Source organism: Balaenoptera borealis (genome assembly GCF_965194805.1).
Source record: "Balaenoptera borealis genome assembly, chromosome: 1".
Taxonomy (NCBI): Eukaryota; Metazoa; Chordata; class Mammalia; order Artiodactyla; family Balaenopteridae; genus Balaenoptera; species Balaenoptera borealis.
In genome coordinates, this window is record NC_138860.1 from 27,721,256 (window position 1) to 27,742,141 (window position 20,886).

Below are 20,886 nucleotides of genomic sequence, written 5' to 3' on the forward strand. Positions count from 1 at the left end.
AGCATAGCCTAGCTGTATTTGACTAATACAATGGAGGATATTCAGGCTGAAGATACACTTTTGGGGTTTATCAATATATTGAGACATTCGAGCCATGAGACTGGATGACATCACTGAAAGAGCAAGTTGAAGTGGAGAAAAGAAAAGAAAGCTTTGAGCCTTGGGGCATTCCAACATTAAGAAGTCATGGAGAAAAGGAGAAACTAAGAAATTAAGGAAGAGCTATCAATGAGGTAGCAAGAAAAGTAGGAAAATGTGATATCCTGGAAACCCAATAAGGAAAATATTTCAAGTAGGAGGAAATAATCAACTGTCAATTCTTGTTAATGAGATCAAGTAAGATGAGACCTGAGAATTGACCACTGAGTTTAGCAATATGGAGGCCAAGGCCGTTGGTCACATTGGCTAGCAGTGCCAATGGAGTGGTGGGGGTAAAATCCTGACTGAGAAAGATTTGGGAGAGGATAGGAGAAGAGCTGGTGACAGTGAGTATAGTAACGAGAGGGGTAGTGGGGTCAAGAGAGGGTTTTTGTTTGGGTTTAGTTTTTGGTTTTGGTGAGGGAAAGAATTGCATATTTGTATGATGATCCAGTAGACAGAGTAAAGATGATGATGCAGGAGAAAGAGGGGGCAATTTCAGGAGCAGTGGTTTTAATTAGGAAAGGGGGTGGGTATCCAGTTCACAAATGGAGGGACAGGCCTTAGATACCCATATACTTTATCTGCGGTTACAGGAAGACAGACAGAGTTAATGGGCACAGATACTTGAAGATGGATAGATAACAGTAGTAGAAGTTTGCAGAAAATCTCTTCTGATCAATATTACCTTTGACTCATTCATCTTCCTCATTCTCTCTTTCCCTCATCACTCACATCTATCAATTATCAAGCCCTGCCTGTTATTATGAGTAATTTTCTCATAAGTGATTCCTCTTTTTTGTCTTTGTTGCTATCTCAGTCATTTGTTTTTTGTCCTTCCTGGACTACCAGTACAGTTTACTACCTGGTCTCCTTACTTAGACATGTTTCCCTGAAATTCATCTTCTACACTTCTTCCAGAGAGAACTAGCTAAAGCAAATATTTAATTATGCCACTCTACCATAAGAATGGATAGAAAGTCTTCCATGAGCTGGACTCTACCTAGCTGGTTTCCCAGCCTTTTCTCCTGATACATCATACCTCACTATGTGCTCTGATAACATTATACCATTTGAACTATGAAATTTCTTCCTCTAACTATCACTTTGGCTTGAAAGGCTTACTCAGTGGAATTCCCTGTTACCTTCCCCACTTCTCCTTCTCTCCTCTGCCTTCAGCTAGATATTCATTATCCTTTAAGACTCAGTGACTCAGCTCAAATGCTCTGGGAACACCTTCCAGAGCCCCTCTCCCTTCCATAGCTGAGTTGGATTCTTTTCTTTTCAGTTTCAATACCAACCACCCATGTCATTCCTTTCTATTGTTCCATTTAGCGTATCAGTTCATATCTAATTTATCAGACTCTTGAGCTCTTGAGAGCAGAAATCCTGTGTTATTCATCTTTGAATTCCCAGTACTTGGCACAGTAATTGGGGCAAAGTAGGTGTTTAATAATGATGATATGAACTGAAGAGTGCACTTCTCTGGGAGAGAACATTAAGATTTTTTACCACTGGAGGATTAGGCACTAGATAAAACAGAAAAACAAAACAAACAAAGAAAAAAACTAGGTCTCAGTGGGGGAAGGAGTGCCTCGGGTGCCCAAGAAAAGAAGTGGCATGATTAGATGTCTAGAAGATTGAAACTAAAGAAGATAGCAGATTAGCCTGATAGCTCAGAGAACCCATGACAGAGGGGTTGTAGGAGGGTAACATAAGAGGATGAGGGCACAGCACAGAATCTTAGAACTGCCATGGATGAGAAGTGGGGGGTAGTACGTGCTGGCATTCCAACAGGGAAAGCTCTGATGGCAAAACTAAATTGGAGTGCCTGATTCATTACTTCACACCTACCCACCCTAAGAGATCTCAGAAGCTGTCTTCAGCCCGAGGACCCCAAAAGCTGAAAGCATTGACTAAAATTTTGATGTTTTGCTCATAGGAATTTCACTTCCAGTAATTTATCCTCATGGCATATCTGAACTAATGTCCATACATGTACATAAATGGATATTCACCACAATTTTGTTTATAAGAGCAAAAAAAAAAATAAATTAGAAACCTAGGTCACTTTTCTCATATTTTTCTATATTTTAAATTTTGTAACAAGCTTTATAACTTTTTTATAGTCATAAATCTAGAATAAAGTCAGAGAAGCAAGCAAACTAGCACAAAATCACTTGGAAAAGCATTCCTTGTAGCATTTGATTCATATTTTTACCATGAAACATTTTTATAAAAATTAAGTTAGAGATAATATTTTTAAAATCTCCCCATATACTATCCCTTATTAGTAATCTAGTTTCTCTCTTTGCGAGCATTCAGTTATTATTGGCACATGGAAAGAAAAGTCATATGTCACCAGGGGGAGGTAGTACCTATAACAGGGAGGGGTGCTGGAGGTTGGGGAGAGATTTAGAGAGGATAAAGCAAGGGTTAGGAGACTGTCTGCAACCATGAGAAGAGTCTCAGCTCTCTTACCCATTTATGTCTCAGCTTCTAAATTGTAATCTCCCTCAACATGCAGGGACCATGGATTATCCAACTTCCCATAACTAGTACTGAAAACCTAGTGTTGCATATATTTGGGTGCTCAAAAATATTTGTTATTAAATGCATGATTAATTAGGCTTCTTTTCATACTTTTATTTTGAAACTTCCAAAGTAAGTTAAAATTTTTAGTGAGAATATACTTACAGTTGAACCACAGGGTGAAACTTTTCTCTGAAATCAACTCTCAGTGGGCAGCCATATTTTTCCCAATTATATTTTACTCTCTAGAAAAGGAAAAATGCTTTAGTTATTTTCTATATTTGGCTGATTGACAAAATTATAGTTTTCTTACCAAATGTTTAGATGGTCGATCCCTCAGATATGACCTGTAAAAAAACATTTTCATTACTTAGAATCTTTCCTCTTCTCAAACTTAAAAATTAAAACCATTACTTTGTTTGGGTAAAGAGGTATCACAAAAGTCAAACAGATAACCATAATTACAAGATACTCCTAAAATATGTGGAGATTAAACAACATACTTCTAAATAACACACGGATCAAAGACAAAATCTTAAGAGAAGTTAGAAAATATGTTCAACTAAATGAAAATGAAAACACAACTTATCAAAATTTGTGAGGTGCAGCAAAATCAGTGCCTAGAGGTAAATTTATTGCAATAAATGTGTATATCAGAAAAGACTGATGATAATAAGAATAAATGCTAACTGATTCTAAATTATTGATACTACATTAATATAAAACTCAATGTTTATGTTAAAAAATACTTCTTACTTTTCAATGATGTAAAAAAAATCATGCTGAAGACATTCTTTTTTATCAAATCTACAAAAAATAAAACATAATGAAGTTGTAATATCATCATTCCTTATTTACTAGCACAAACATTTAATCATTTAACTCAGTGATTCTCAAACTCGAAAGTATCACAGAATCATCACTTATTGAATTAGAATCTTTGGGGTTGGTGTGTAGCCTTAGCATTTCTATTTTTAAAACTCAGCTTCACAAATGTTTCTGAAGGTACCAGAATTTGAAATATACTGATTTACCTCATATTTGATACATGTGAAAATTTGTAGAAAATCCATCAAAGTAAAGACAAATTTCTTTGGACTGTTTCATTCTTCATAATTTTTTAAAACAGAGTTCTAATTGCTACTAGAGACTCAGTTGCACAGGTAAGGATCTATTTTAAGAATTCACATAATTTCTAGTTAGGGTTTATGCAGACATAAGGCTATCATGGTCTATAAAATGATAGAGATTTAGTAAGTTAAATTATTCATTTGACCATTTTTGCTGGCTGCTTCCAGTGTAACTCAGAAGGAACCCCAGTCACTGCTGTGTTTATATACATATTGGAAGCCTAGGACCACCTCCCACCCTGAATTCAAATTAGACCCCAAGAGATGCCCTCCTTCATTGACAACTCTCCTGTCAGAAGTATCATGGGCCCCATAGGTAACCTTTGCTGATTGTGAAAACTTAGGCCAACCACAACATGAATCCAAGAAACTAGGGTCATTTTTAGAGTTCCAGAGCAGTGGGTCATTGACTAAGAGATCTGGAAAGAGGTCCTGAAATCTGTGTTTTCAGACATGCTCTCCAGGTGATTCTGACAAGCAACCTAGTTTGACAATTGCTCTCTAAACCTTCCCATAAATAGATTGATTCAAGCTGTTTTGCATCTCACTGAAGAAGGAAATCTTCATGCAGTGATACTGCATGCAGGGGTACTGGGAATTGATTTCGGTAACATGTTGCTTAGAGCAGTTATTCTCAAATTTTAATGCCCCTACTAATCTTGGAAATTTTGTTAAAACAGAGATTCTGACTCAGCAGGTACAAGGTGGGGCCTGAGATTCTGCATTTCTAGTAAGTTCCCAGGTGATGCTGCTACTGGTCCATAGATTATACTCTAAGGAGCAAGGATGTAGACCATCCCAGAAATAAGATGCTATAGGCTGTTTAAATCAGTTAACCTTTGTGTTTTCTGGAAAAAGACTTATGGGAAATGCAAATTCCTTGCTGAATGAGATGGGAATATTTAATTATCTGTCCGGCAACTGATTTTAACAATTCACTACTCAAAAGATTGTTAGAATGACAGATGAATAGACCTTTGTTTTGGATGAGAGCAAGCCACTTCATAAATAGATTCAGATAAGAGTCGATGTTACCCCCACCCTCACCCTAACCACAGGAAAGGAATTGCAATACATTTTTGTCTCCATTATACATTCCACCTCAGTTAAATAGATTTGTGTATGCTGACCTTTATTCTCTCCCATGCAGAAGAAAGAGCTGTGGATAACACAAGTTCCAGTGTGCTTCATTGTGAACCATAGTAAAAATCAATAAAAGTCACACCTTGGGATTCTCTGAAGGAAACACTGGTGGTTCTGTTAGGTTTGCTCTAAAAAACTTTCTCATGGAAAAAGGTGCAGGAAACTGAAGCTTCTCTCTTGTGGTTACAAGGAGTTCTCTGACAGAAATGAAATTATAACTGGTTTGAGTAGGATGGACAACAGAGAGGTATGTTTTTCTCCCTCTCATTTCTCTGGAAATGAGTTGTACACTGAAGAGCTGAGAGAGGTAATGCAAAGGATGGAAACTGGCTTATGAAAAGTGAAGGTGGAGAAAAATGCTGGTAATGGAGACAGAGGTTAAACCTGTCTGATCCAAATGTAATATTTGAATGATTCAAATGTAATATTTGACTTGGCCAAAAAGTTCAAACAAGTCTGGTTTGGACAAATTATCAACTTATAATGGATTTCATATGGACATGTCAGTCATTGGGCTAATATTATCGCTAGTAATTAGCATTTAGTTCACCATTCGTTTTTAAACATAAAGAGTAAGACAAGTCAAATGCAAATATACTTGCCCTTTAACAGCAATGAATTTATTAGCATCACAGCCAACAGATATTTGGAACACCTAAAGTAAAGTAATTTAGGTGATGAGTTTAGTGGTTCTAATTCACATGATCTAAAATATTACTACAGCTAAAAGCAATTACATTTTAGATTTGAAATAAACTTTTAAATGTAGAGTTTTGTTATACTGCTCTGTGCTGTTTTCCTCCTTCTTCTTCCATCACTTTTTTCTTTCTTTGCTTCCTTTCACCCTTACTGCTCACAAGGCCCAAAGGTTGGGTCTCTGCTTTCTTACTTCGATGTGATCTTTCACTACTACCTCTACAACCATGACTATCAACTCTGTAGTTCCAGCTTGCACCTGACTCACCTGGCAGGTTTCTGTAATAGTGAGTTGGCCAAAAAGTTCGTCCAGGTTTTTCCGTAAGATGTTATGGAAACACGAATTTAACTTCTTTTTAGAGTCAGGGTCCTGGTTCTTCCTCAACTGGGATAAGCTACTTATATTTCTACCTGGCTTCAGGACACCTTACTCACTACTGTCTACCCTGGCCACCTCTCCAACCCCCACCCCAGGCTTTCTAATTGGGATTTAGATACTTGTTTTCTGTTTTAAACATGTCCTGTATGTTGCATATTTCCACAAGGCAAATCTAAAAACACCCTTGGGGATCAGGAGGGTGGGGTTAGAGAATGATGTCCAGCCAAGCTTGATAGATTTAAAGAATTGCACCTGCTAAGCCAAGAGCTTTCAGTCTTCATTTGAAAGGCATGCTCCATAGCAGGAGTTCATGGATTTTATTTCTTGAACTATCTGATCTCACCCATAGGACCTGATTTGTTCTCTCAACAACTCTACCCACAGTCCTTGCTGTCCATCATTATTAAATATTTTCCCATCACATGTGTTTAGAAACATGTGTCTGCCCTTTATCTTTACTAAATTATCCATATAAGGTACATGGTTGGCTGAGGTCCTCAAGTTTTTCATAGTTAGGACGCACCATCACTTGATGATCTTATTTGTAACATCTCTTCTTTTATGGGTCTTAGTTCACAAAAATAATTCCTAGTCTCAGAATTAACAACCATGGCTGAAGAGCAGGGACTATGTCTCATTTAACTTTGAATTCTTCATGTAGGTATTCCCCATTGTGCTATGCCTGATATATAGTGGGTGCTCAATATATGTTTATTGATTATTAGTTGGAATGAGAAGGAATAAAAAGAGGAGGCATCCCTCAGTGTGGAACAAAGACTCAAAGGAGGTGGTGGTGGGTGATTGCCTGAACACCCCACTGCTATATCACATTGCTGTGCTTTTGTATACGCCTCTTCCTGCTCAACTTCTACTTACTCTTCAACAGTCATTTTATTCATCACCTTCTTTTCACCTTTTCCCTCCTAATCAAAATTGCTTACTTTTTCCTCTGGGCTATTTGGTAACTGTATATCTCACATTCTTTTACACTAGCTTATGTTTTCCCCTTTGGAAGGGACTCTTTTCATCTTTGTAACTCCCATTACCTAGCACACAGACCGAAACATAGAAATGTGGTAGGCACACAATAAAATTTTTTGAATGAAGAAATGATCCAATTTTTAAAATAAATAAACATAGCATAAATATGGATATGACTGGCAGTCTTCTCTGACAAACCATATCCAACTTTAGCTGTTCTCATTAATTTCAGTTTTGCTCTACACAATTTTATTTATGTTCAAAAACTAATAATTTTACATCTTTGTAAGTGTTTATATTCTGATGGTAAACTCATGGAGGGCAGTAATCTAATCTTTTTCCGAAGTAAAATAATGGTCTCTCTACAGTGAAACATTACAAAATGTTGCTACGTATTAGGGGGGGTGGTATTGAATGGAGTTAATATGTATTATTTAGTTTTACCACCCATGTATTATTGAAGTAAAATATTCAGTCTTCTACCCATGTCACTTACCTTTTGGGAGACTGGACACGTTTTTGCATGTTCACTAGGTCTAACGTGAACAAGCAGAAGACCTGTGTTCTGGTATCTAGGAGAAACAACACGTACAGGTGATTATAGAATCACAAGGGAGGTAGCCATGAGTGTGCCTTTGTGCAGAACAGATGAAAAGTCCCATTAACATGTTGTGATTGAACTGCCCCCCCCCCCCACCCATGAGGAATTCTAGAGGCCTGGTGTTGGTGGTGGTGACGGTTCGCAGTTTCTGCCAAGGTGCATTGTGGTCATATCCTAAAGTCATTCCCATCTCATGGTATCCCATATTTTGGCCAGCATAGGATAGGCACAAAGGGAAATAAAAATGAGTTTCTATCAGCATTTCAAGCCCTCTGTTTCATTCACACCCTCAGTCTCCTGAGGATGGGGCTTTGCTGCTGACATCTTGCCCTGCTTCCTGACAGTATTACAAGGCCGTAGCCATTGCATAGGTTCCTTCTCTAGCCTCTACAGATTTTTTCCTCCTACTGATAATGCTTTTGGAACAATAGATATTAAGTTATGAAGTTAGTTTTCTGAACCACATTATGCTGCATAATATGATCTGACTGGAAGCAAAAGGGAGATCAGACATAATGCCTTTGTAGATTACGAAATGTAAGTGAATAATTTTGTGCTCAGGCAAAATAGGAGGGCTCAAAAATTACAGAAGAAAAAAAATTGAAAGTATTATTCCTTCTCTGCCCCTAGTAAGGTTTTTACTTTTTGAAAAAACTGGGAAAAAACAAAACACAAACAAACTAACCACAAACAAATGTTCTTTTCCTTCCAATATTCATTGTATTTTAATATCTATCATATATTAGATATAAAATGTACTAAATAAGTGAGGATACAAATAGCACATTTTTATATTTTTAAATCACTGGACCATATTTCATCAACTCTAAGATACATTTTTTATTTCCTTTAACACCTTTGAAAACAAGAAGCATCTTATAATTGTGCCAGTTATGGCTTTTTTCCCCAAATTGATGGAAACTTTGAGTTGATATATTCAGTAATATAGTATAGATCTGTAAGAAAAGGACACCAAAGTAGATATTGCGTCTTCAATTTTCTACATAATTTTACTTATAGATAGATTTTTTTTTTTTTTCTGCCATGGCTGATTTCAAAGCTTTTGGTATTTTTTCTCAAGTCTCGGACTGACCTAAAGTATCCTGGACAATTTGACATATATTGTACAGCAACAGAATTCTGAGTAAATATCCACAAAATCAAAAATACCCAAAGGAACCCACAACATTAGAAGAATCAAGAGAAAATTTGGTGAGTTAGGGGGGAAGGGAGGTATTGATCCTCTCTTGACTACTATGTCTAAAGTAGCATTTTTCCTTACACTTCCTGGTCACTCTCTACTGCTTCTTTCTGCTTTATTTTTCTTAATAGCACTTATAATTATTTGGGACCATCTTGTTTATTTACTTCATTACTTTCTTCTTGTCTTCTCCCACTAGAGATATGTCTCACGACAGCAGTACTCTGTCTTTCTTGTTCACCATGTGTTTTGAACACCTAGAGTGTTTGGCATGGAGTGGGTATTCAAACTCATGTGGAGTAGCAGCCTAAAGAAAAATGAACTTTTCCTTAAAAGAACAATGCTACCTTTCCATAAAATATATTGAGTCAGGACATAATGATAACCTCATGCCTTAAGATACAATTCCATGTTGGTTACCTTCCTCCAGAAATTAAGTGTTTAGGCGCTACCTTATTCCAAGATTCAGAGACGGTGTTTTACCTGACTCTACTCATAATTAAAGACTTTTTGGGATTAGAGTTCTAGTTTTTGCTTAAGGATAGTATGTAAAGACTTCGGGATGGGAATGAATGATATAAGGTGCTCAAAAATTATTGAATTAAGAAATAGCCTGGTGATTTTTGCACCTTCAGTTGGATGAGTAGCACCATCAGATAGGTCATGTTTTCATTTAATTAAAGGAGTATTCTACATTTTTATACAGAATACTATTTTCACATCTTTCCAGACATTTAAAGGAATTTGAAATCTGAATATTTAAAAGGATATGAGGTCATTTAAATAAAAGAATATATATAAATCAGTAACCTGAATAGCATATTTAATATTGAGTAGGTTCTTTTAAAAGTCTTACTTACTGCAACTTGAAATAATCATCTACTGCCTCATAATTTATATTCTGAGAAAATGTTACTGTCTGAAAAAGAAAATAAAAAAGTTTATGTAAAGTAGGAAAATTGGGAATGGGGACAATGGATAATTTCAAGACAGATATAAATCTTTCTTTAGGCAAGAAAAATAATATATTTAGCACTTTTTTCTAACTTATTTTCTTTCCTATCTCAGAAACTCCAATTATGTAGATATTAGATTTACTTTGTTACATGTCCTTATTTTACTTTTAATTTTATATTATCATATTTCTTTTATTTATACTGCTTCTCTCTCCCTCCTCATTTGACCTTTGTCGTTGCAATATTCTTATTTTTATTTTTCATTTATAGCAGCATAGCAAACTTTTCACTTTCTTCTGTTTTCTAATAACCTGTCTCTGGACCTTTTAATTTCTTCTTTGATGTTTCCAAATCATTACAAAATCATATTGTCTGTAATTTTTGAGACAATGGGGAATTATTTGCCAGAATCTTTCTTCTGTTGTTTCTGAGTAATTTTTAAAAATGTCCATTTGCCTTTTGCATATTTCTTGCTATTTTCTTCCCTCCAGGCCATGTTTCATCTCAATTTTCAGTATTCCATATGGTTGCTATCATCACAGAGTAAAGCCATTTATAGAACATATATGATTATAGAGGCAAAAAATTATAAACTCCACATTTTTAAAGCATGGTAGCTACAATTTCTATACCCCTAAATTACTTTTTTGGTAGTTCTTTGTTATATATATAAATATATATATAAACATATGTATAACTATTCTATATATAAATATTCTATATATAAATATGCTATATATCTCTAGATCTTTATATATAATATAAATATAATATATATGTATATATATATGTGTGTATATATATAATATATATATATATATATTTATATTGATCTCCAGAGAGAGATCAATTGTGAGGATTGGCTAATCTGTTGTGATGAGAACAGAGACTCTGTGTCTCTAAAACTCCTTAGTAAAAAGTTTTATTTCCAAAGCAAAGTTTATTTACTCGTATGCTGGATGCTAAGTGGTGTGACATAAATATGCAATCTTTTACGATAAAGTTGAAGGCTGTGAATGTCATCACATTAAAAATAAATCTAGTTTCATGTTCAAGGAAAGGAACTATCAAATTTACACCTGTATGCTTTTGTATGCCATGTTTTCCTTCATATGTAATCTTAAAAATAACTTTACAAGAAAGAAATTTGCCAGAGACAGAAATGAATGAACAATAAAGATGACAGTTAAAAACTCATGGGGAATCAGACCAATCACAAGCACTGAAATTGAAGCTGTGATTAAAAATCTTCCAACAAACAAAAGCTCAGGACCAGATGGCTTCACAGGCAAATTCTATCAAACATTAAGAGAAGAGCTAACACCTATCCTTCTCTAACTCTTCCAAAGTATAGCACAGGGAGGAACATTCCCAAACTCATTCTACGAGGCCACCATCACACTGATGCCAAAACCAGACAAAGATGTCACAAAGAAAGAAAACTACAGGCCAATATCACTGATGAACATAGATGCAAAAGTCCTCAACAAAATACTAGCAAACAGAATCCAACAGCACATTAAAAGGACCATGTACCATGATCAAGTGGGGTTTATCCCAGGAATGCAAGGATTCTTCAATATACACAAATCAATCAGTGTTATAAACCATATTAAAAAAGTGAACGAGAAAAACCATATGATCATCTCAATAGATACAGAAAAAGCTTTTGACAAAATTCCACACCCATTTATGATAAAAACCCACCAGAAAGTAGGCATAGAGGGAACTTACCTCAACGTAATAAAGGCTATATATGACAAACCACAGCCAACATCATTCTCAATGGTGAAAAACTGAAACCATTTCCACTAATATCAGGAACAAGACAATGTTGCCCCCTCTCACCACTTTTATTCAACATAGTTTTGGAATTTTTAGCCACAGCAATCAGAGAAGAAAAAGAAATAAAAGGAATACACATCAGAAAAGAAGAAGTAAAACTGTCACTGTTTGCAGATGACATGATACTATACATAGAGAATCCTAAAGATGCTACCAGAAAACTACTAGAGCTAATCAATGAACTTCGTAAAGTAGCAGGATACAAAATTAATGCACGTAAATCTCTTGCATTCCTATACACTAATGATGAAAAACCTGAAAGAGGAATTAAGGAAACACTCCCATTTACCATTGCAACAAAAAGAATAAAATACCTATGAATAAATCTACCTAAGGAGACAAAAGACCTGTATGCAGAAAACTGTAAGATACTGATGAAAGAAATTAAAGATGATACAAACAGATGGAGAGATATACCATGTTCTTGGATTGGAACAATCAACATTGCGAAAATGAGTATACTACCCAAATCAATCTATAGATTCAGTGCAATCCCTATCAAATTAGCAATGGCATTTTTCACAGAACTAGAACAAAAAATATCACAATTTGTATGGAAACACAAAAGACCCCGAATAGCCAAAGCCACCTTGAGAAAGAAAAACGGAGCTGGAGGAATCAGGTTCCTGGACTTCAGACTATACGACAAAGGTACAGTAATCAAGACAGTATGGTACTGGCACAAAAACATAACTATAGAACAGTGGAACAGGATAGAAAGCCCAGAGATAAACCCATGCACATGTGGTCACCTTATCTTTGATAAAGGAGGCAAGAATATACAATGGAGAAAAGACAGCCTCTTCAATAAGTGGTGCTGGGAAAACTGGACAGCTACATGTAAAATAATGAAATTAGAACACTCTCTAACACCATACACAAAAATAAACTCAAAATGGGTTAAAGACCTAAATGTAAGGCCAGATACTACCAAACTCTTAGAGGAAAACATAGGCAGAACACTCTATGACATAAATCACAGCAAGATCCTGTTTGACCCACCTCCTAGTAATGGAAATAAAAACAAAAATAAACAAATGGGACCTAATGAAACGTACAAGCTTTTGCACAGCAGAGGAAACCATAAACAAGATGAAAAGACAACCCTCAGAATGGGAGAAAATATTTACAAATGAAGCAACTGACAAAGGATTCATCTCCAAAATATACAAGCAGCTCATGCAGCTCAATATCAAAAAAACAAACAACCCAATCCAAAATTGGACAGAAGGCCTATATAGACATTTCTCCAAAGAAGATATACAAATTGCCAACAAACACATGAAAGGATACTCAACATCACTAATCATTAAAGAAATGAAAATCAAAACTACAATGAGGTATCACCTCACACCAGTCAGAATGGCCATCATCAAAACATCTACAAACAATAAATGCTGGAGAGGGTGCAGAGAAAAGGGAACCCTCTTGCACTGTTGATGGGAATGTAAATTGATACAGCCACTACGGAGAACAGTATGGAGGTTTCTTAAAAAACTAAAAATAGAACTAACATGCGACCCAGCAATCCCATTACTGGGCATATACCCTGAGAAAACCATAATTCGAAAAGAGTCATGCAGGAATAAAGACGCAGACCTACTAGAGAATGGACTTGACGGTATGGGGAGGGGGAAGGGTAAGCTGGGACAAAATGAGAGAGTGGTAGTGTATATATGGATATATATACACTACCAAATGTAAAATAATAGCTAGTGGGAAGCAGTCGCATAGCACAGGGAGATCAGCTCAGTGCTTTGTGACCAGCTAGAAGGGTTGGATAGGGAGGGTGAGAGGGAGGGAGATGCAAGGGGGAAGATATATGGGGATATATATATATGTATAACTGATTCACTTTGTTATAAAGCAGAAACTAACACACCATTGTTAAGCAATTATACTCCAATAAAAATGTTTAAAAAAAACAAAAAAAAAAACAACACTAAAAGAGTCATGTACCACAATGTTCATTGCAGCTCTATTTACAATAGCCAGGACATGGAAGCAACCTAAGTGTCCATCGACAGATGAATGGATAAAGAAGATGTGGCACATATGTACAATGGAATATTACTCAGCCATAAAAAGAAACGAAATTGAGTTATTTGTAGTGAGGTGGATGGACCTAGAGTCTGTCATACAGAATGAAGTAAGTCAGAAAGAGAAAAACAAGTACCGTACGCTAACACATGTATATGGAACCTAAAAAAATGGTTCTGAAGAACCTAGAGGCAGGACAGGAATAAAGACGCAGACGTAGAGAATGGACTTGAGGACACGGGGGGGAAGGGTAAACTGGGACGAAGTGAGAGGTGGCATGGACATATGTACACTACCAAATGTAAAATAGATTTCTAGTGGGAAGCAGCCACATAGCACAGGGAGATCAGCTTGGTGCTTTGTGTCCACCTAGAGGGGTGGGATAGGGAGGGTGGGATAGAGACACAAGAGGGAGGAGATATGGGGATATATGTATATGTATAGCTGATTCACTTTGTTATACAGCAGAAACTAATTTACCATTGCAAAGCAATTATACTCCAATAAAGATGTTAAAAAAAAACTCATGGGGAGTAGATTGAGAAAGTTTAACATATGTTTAACCAGCGTTACAGAAGAAGAGAAGGTAGAGGAGAGGTATAGACAATATTTGCAAGATGCCTGATGAAGACAATGATTCAGAGATGTCTGAGGCCCAAGAAATCCCAAGCAAAGAAAGAAGTAAAGAAACCTGCATTTAGACACCTCATAGTGAAAGTGAAGAAAGCAAAGAATAAAATCTTAAAAGCAGCCAGAGGGATAGGTGTTAAAATTGCAAGTGACTTCTCAATGGGAACAATGGAAGCCAAAAACCAATAGAATAATATTTTTAATGCCATTTAAGAGAATCATCACCAAACTAGATTTCTATATCTGGAGAAAATATTTTTCAAGAACAAAAATGAAATATAGATGTTTTCAGATGAACAAAAATTGAGTATATAATCACCAGTAGCCTCTCACTAAAAGAAATGTTAAGGAATGTACCTAAATCAGAAGGAAAGGAACACAAGATGGAAGCACTTATGATAAAAAGGAAAAAAGATAAAGATAGGGTAAATACACATTGCTGTATAAAATAGTAATAACACTGCCTAATAGTGAATCTATGAATTCAATCACATGTGAGTTGGGGAAAGAATAAAGTATTTAATTAAATTTAGTCTTGTATAAATTAAACATTCAGGTTATAATTTCAGAGGAAAACTGACTAGAAATACAAACAGAATGTATAACTGCTGAACCAGTGGAAGGGGGAAAATGGAATGATAAAAAGTATGCAACTAAACCTAAAAAGGCAAGAAACTAGAGGAAAAAACATAGAAAGAATGGGAAAATAAAAGTACAAAGCAAGATGGAAGGCAAAACCTCAAACATATTATTAATTCCAATAAATGTAAATTAACTAAATGCTCCAATTAAAGGACAAAGATTTTCAGACTAGACAAAAATAACAAAAATTTAAAAACTCAAATATATGGTGCTTATAGGAAACATAGCTAAAACATAAGGCAATAGAAAGATTGAAATTAAAAGGGTAGAAATTGTATGGAAATATTAAGTAAAAGAAAACCTGATATGGCTATATTAAATATGAAACAAAGTAGACTTGAAAGCAAAAAGTATTACTACAGAGAAAGATGGTCATTTCATAATGTTTAAAGTTTCAATTCATCAGGAAGCAAATTTAAAAACTTGAATGCATCTAATAATATGCTTTCAAATATATAAAGTAAAAATTGACAATCAGATTGAAAATGATACCAGATGAAAATCTGGATCTTCACAAAAAATGAAGAGCACTGGAAATGATAAATATGTGTATAAATATAAAATGCCTTTTTATTATTTAAATCTCTTTTAAAAGATAATTGATTTTTTAAAGCAACAATAATAGCAATTCATTGTAAGGTTTATAAAATATGTAGAAGTAAAAGGTATGGCAACAATAGTACAAAAGCTATGTGAGGGAATATAGAAGTACACTGCTATAAGGTTATTATACTATAAATGAAATGATACAATATTGAGGGCAAACTGAGATAAGTTACAGATGTGTACAATAAACCCTAAAGCATCCAATAAAAAACCAAAATGAATAAGGAATAGCTAAAAAAGGCAACAAAGATGCAAAATGGAATCATATAAAAATAATCAAAAAGAAGGCAGAGAAAGTGGAAAAAAATTTTAAAAACAGAAGGGACAAATAGAAATCAAATAGTTAAATGGTAGATTTAAACCCAACAATACCAAAAAAAAAAAAAAAAAAATCACGTTGAATGTACCCAATAAAAAGGAAAAAATGTTCCGAATAGATAAGCAAGTAAGATCCAACTTAAAAAAAATTGAAAGACACAAATGATTTTCCATACTAAAAGGTTGGAAAAAAATAATATGTTGTGCTAACATTAATCTAAAGAAGGCTGGAATGGCTATATTAATATCACACAAAATAGATTTCAGAGCAAAAATTATCTCCAGAGTAAAAGGCATCATGTTTTAAAGTGCACATGAAACACTTATCAAAATAGACCATATTTAGAGCTATAAAACAATTCTCTATAAATTTAAAGGGATTCAAATAAAAAATATCTTTTGTTACTATAATGGTATTTATTTAGAAATCAGTAACAGAGAGCTATCTGGAAAATCACTGTCCTTCTATATAACCCATAGGTCAAAGAAGAAATCACAAAGAAAATGAGAAAGTATTTTGAACTGAATGACAATGAAACCACAAAATATCAAAATTTGGATATACAACTAAAGCAGTTCTTTTTTATTTAAATTGTGGTAACATTGGTTTATAACATTATATGTTTCATGTATACATTATGAAAAATAGACTTCTGTATACACTACAGTATGTTCACCACCAAAAGTTTAGTTTCTATCTGCCAGCATACAGTTGACCACCTTTACCCATTTTGCCCTCCCACTACACACCTTCCTCTCTGGTAACTCTAATCTGTTCTCTGTATCTATATTTAGTTTGGTTTGGTTGTTTATTTTAGGTTTTCAAATATATATATTCCACATGTAAGTGAAATCATATGGTATTTGTCTTTCTCTATCTGATTCATTTTGCCTAATATCCTCAAGCTCCATTCATATTGTCCTAAATGGCAACATTTCTCCTTTTTTCATGGCTGAGCAGTATTTTATTGTTTATACATGTTTTTTTCCCACGGTTTTTCGTGGCGCTTGATGAGTTTTTTCTCTGCCTGAGAATTTGAAGTAGTGAACACCAAACACCTCTTTTCTTTAGGTAGAGCTTTTTTTTTTTTAACTTGATTTTGACAATTCGATAGATTGATAGATTGGTAATTACGGCCTTTCTTTTGTTTTTTGGTAAGTGGTGCTATTGCACAAGTTTTTGGTTTTTCTAACGTGAGCTGCCTCTGGCTATGTTTAAGAATCGGCATTTTCCACCCACCTCTGCCTCTCCTGGAGGTGTCATCACCCTATGCCCTAGTTGTCACTGCTTGTGCCTCCAGCGTCACTGGTGCTTTGCTGTTGCTGCTGGTCTTGCTGTTGTTGCTGGTGTTGCCACCTGGGGCACTGCGTTGGTGTGGCCTCCACTAAGTCTGGAGTTGCCTGAGTTACAGGACCTGCTGCTGTGAGGGGAGGGGGAAGACAGGGAGGCAGCCACAGTCATGGGCACCTCTGCCACATCTGGAGTTGTTAGGTTTTGGGGCACTGCCTCTGTGGGTGGTGGAGGGCTTGAGTCGCAGGTACCTCTGTAGCTGGAAAGACAGGGTCAAAAGCCATGCTGCTGCTGCTGGCCATTTCCCTGTGGCAGTGGGCACTGCTGTGGCAAGAAGGTCGGAGTCATGTGTGCCACCTCCCCTCTGCAACCGCAGACTCAGCCACTGCAGCTGGGGGCTGGGATTACTGGTATAGCCTCTGTTCTTCCTCCAGTCCCCCTGCTCTATGTGTTCCAGCCCACCCACATTTAGATGTACACATGTGTGTCCTGGTGTGTTGGACAGAGGCGCCTTTGTTGAGTTATGGATTTTTACTGGTTGTAAATTGAAGGGGAGAGACAGAGTGTCTCATGCCACTATGATGCTGATGTCACTCCTCTAACTAAAGTAGTTATTAGAGAAAAATTTATAGCATTTAAGTCCACATTAGAAAAGAAGAAAGGCCTTAAGTGAATGACTTAAGCTTCCATATTCAGAAACTGTAAGAAGAGAAACAAGTTAAACCCAAAGTAAGTGGCAGAAAGGAAATAAGGAAAGGAAATAATAAAAAATAAATAATTTTAGGACTTCCCTTGTGGTGCAGTGGGTAAGACTCTGTGCTCCCAATGCAGGCAGCCCGCCTTCAATCCCTGGTCAGGGAACTAGCTCCCATGTGCATGCTGCAACTAAGAGTTCACATGCCACAACTAAGGAGCCTGCCTGCCACAACTAAGACCCATCACAACCAAATAAATAAACCAATCAATATTTTAAAAAAAGAAACTCAAGGAGTGGTGCTGCAAGATTAAAAAAAAATAATTTTATGAATAAAATCAAAAATAGAAAATCATTACAGAAAATCAATAAAACCAAAAGCTGATTCTTTGAGAAAATCAATACAGTTGTTAAGTTCCAGCCAGGCTGACTGGGTAAAAAGGAGAGAAGAAACAAATTACCAATATCAAGAATGAGAAAGTGGATATCACTACAAATTCTACAGACACTAAAAGGATAATAAGGAGATATTATGAATACCTTGTGCCTATAAATTTGACAAGATAGATGAAATGGACAATTCCTTGAAAGATAAAAACTACTAAAATTTGCTCAAGAATAAGCAGATAACCCAAATATCCCTATATCAATTTAAAAGATTGAAGTTGTAATTAAAAACATACAAAAAACACCAGGCCAAGAGGTCTTCACTGGTGAATTCTACCAAACATTAAAGAAGAAATAATACAATTTATACATCAATTTTTCTATAAAATAGAGGAGGACCTCTCCCCAAAACATCTTAAGAGGTCAACGTTGTTGATACCATAACCAGAAAAAGACATTACAGGAAAACTATAGACTAATAACTCTCATGAACTAATAACCCTCATGAAGCAAAACTTCTTAACAATATTTTAGCAAATTGAATCCAATGTTATATGAGGATAAAACATTATGACCAAGTGGGATTATTCTAGCAGTGAAAATAAATTATTGGAATTCACCATATTAACAGATTAAAAAACATGATTACTTTAATAGATGCTGAAAAAGCATTTTATAGAATCCAATATCTATAAATGACAGAAACTCAGCAAACTAGGAATAGAGTGGACCTTCATCATCCTGGTAAAGGGCATATATTAAAACCCTCGAGGTAACATCATACTTAATTGTGAAAGACTGAATAATTTCTTTCTGATTGAGAACAAGACAAAGATCTCCACTCTCATTTCTTCTAATCATCACTGCACTGGAGGCTCAAGATGGTGCAAAAAGGAAAGAAAAAGAAAGTCACATATATTGGAAAGGAAAACTGTATGTGTACACAGATGACATGATCACCTATGTAGAAACTAGGGAATTTACAAAAAAAGCTACTTGAAATAATAACCGAGTTTAGCAAAGCTGTGGGATACATCATTGATATATAAAATAAATTATATTACTATATACTAGCAATGAACAATCAGAATGATACCATTTATAATAGCACCAAAATATGAAATACTTTAAAAATATGAAATACTTAGGGATAATCTGACCCAAAATGGACAAACTTGTACACTAAAAAGAAGAATATATTTGGAGTACTTACACAACCTGATTTCAAGAATTATAAAGGTACAGTAATCGAGACATTGTGTTATTGACATCAAGATAGACATATAAGTTAATGGAACAGAACAGAATTCAGAAATAGATACCCACATATATGGCCAGTTGATTTTTTACAAAGGTGCCAAGGCAATTCAATGGGGGAAGGATAGTCTTTTCAACAAACGCTGTTGGAAGAGCTGGCTTCGTATTAAAAAAAGAAAAGTATCTTGACCTTTACCTCACAGTGCATGCAAACATTAATTTGAAGTAGATCATAGACCTTAAAGTAAGAGCTACAACTATAAAACTTCTAGAAGGAAAAATGAGGAAAGCTTAGTGACCTTGAGTTTGGAAAGATTTCTTAATTACAACCCAAAGTAAAACTACAAAAGAGAAAAGCAGTAAATTGGACTTCTTCAAAATAAATAAAACACATTTTCAAAAAACATTGTTATGAAAATGAAAACACAAGCCACAGACTGGGAGAAAATATTTGCAAAGCACGTATCCAACAATGAATTTACATCTAGAGTTTATAAAAAAACTCTTACTACTTAATTATAAGAAGACAATCCCTTAAAGTTGGGCTTACAAGTTGAACAGACACTTCACCAGAGAAGATCTACAAATAGCAAATAAGCACTTGAAACAGTGCTCAGTATCATTAGTTATTAGAAAAGCATCAGGGAAATGTTAATTAAAACCACAATGAGATATCACTATATATTAACTAAAATAGCTAAAACTAAAAAATCCAAAACAAAACAATAACAACAACAAAACCAAAACACAGATCACACCAACTGTTAGCAAAAATGTGTGAAGCAAGTAAAACTACTGGTGGCAATGTTAAATGGTACAAAAAATTTGGAATACAAATTAGCAGTTTGTAAAAAATTAAACATACACCTACTTATGATCCAGCCAGTCTGTTCCTATGTATTTACCCAGGAGAAATGAAAGCATAGGTCAACACAAAGAGTTGTACACAAGTGTTCATAGCCATTTTACTTGTAATATCCCTAAACTGGAATCAATCCAAATGTTCATAAACAAATGTGGTTAGACAAATTGTGGTGTATCCATACCATGGAACACTACTCAGCAACAAAAGGGAGCAAACTATTAATGACCACAATGTAATAGATAAACCACAAAATGATTATACTGAAAGAAGGAAGAAAACATATTGTATGGTTCCATTTATGTAAAATTCTAGAAAAAGTAAACTAACCTATACTGATAGCAATCAGATCAGTGGTTGCCTAGCGATGGGGAATAGAAGGAGGAATGGATTACTAAGGAGCATGAGGAAATTTTGGGGGGTGATGGACATGTACATTAGTTTGATTTTGGCTATTATTTCATGGGTATATACATATGTCAAATTGTACACTTTCAATGTATGCAATTTATTGTATACCAATCACATCAATAAAGCTCTTTAAAAAGACAATTCGA

The 20,886-nt window shown here is 35.2% G+C and overlaps 1 protein-coding gene across 1 annotated transcript in view; it reads right to left on the reverse strand.

The window, feature by feature from the left end:
• The window catches only part of CATSPERE (catsper channel auxiliary subunit epsilon), a 422,009-nt gene that overhangs the window by 208,898 nt on the left and 192,225 nt on the right, over positions 1-20,886 (reverse strand). Inside the window, exons 12-17 of the mRNA XM_082341607.1 lie at positions 9,662-9,720; positions 7,496-7,571; positions 5,546-5,598; positions 3,427-3,477; positions 2,984-3,017; positions 2,836-2,915 (exon numbers count right to left, since the gene is read on the reverse strand). Coding sequence (XP_082197733.1) covers positions 2,836-2,915; positions 2,984-3,017; positions 3,427-3,477; positions 5,546-5,598; positions 7,496-7,571; positions 9,662-9,720 — 353 coding nt within the window. The remainder of the gene's footprint in view (positions 1-2,835; positions 2,916-2,983; positions 3,018-3,426; positions 3,478-5,545; positions 5,599-7,495; positions 7,572-9,661; positions 9,721-20,886) is intronic.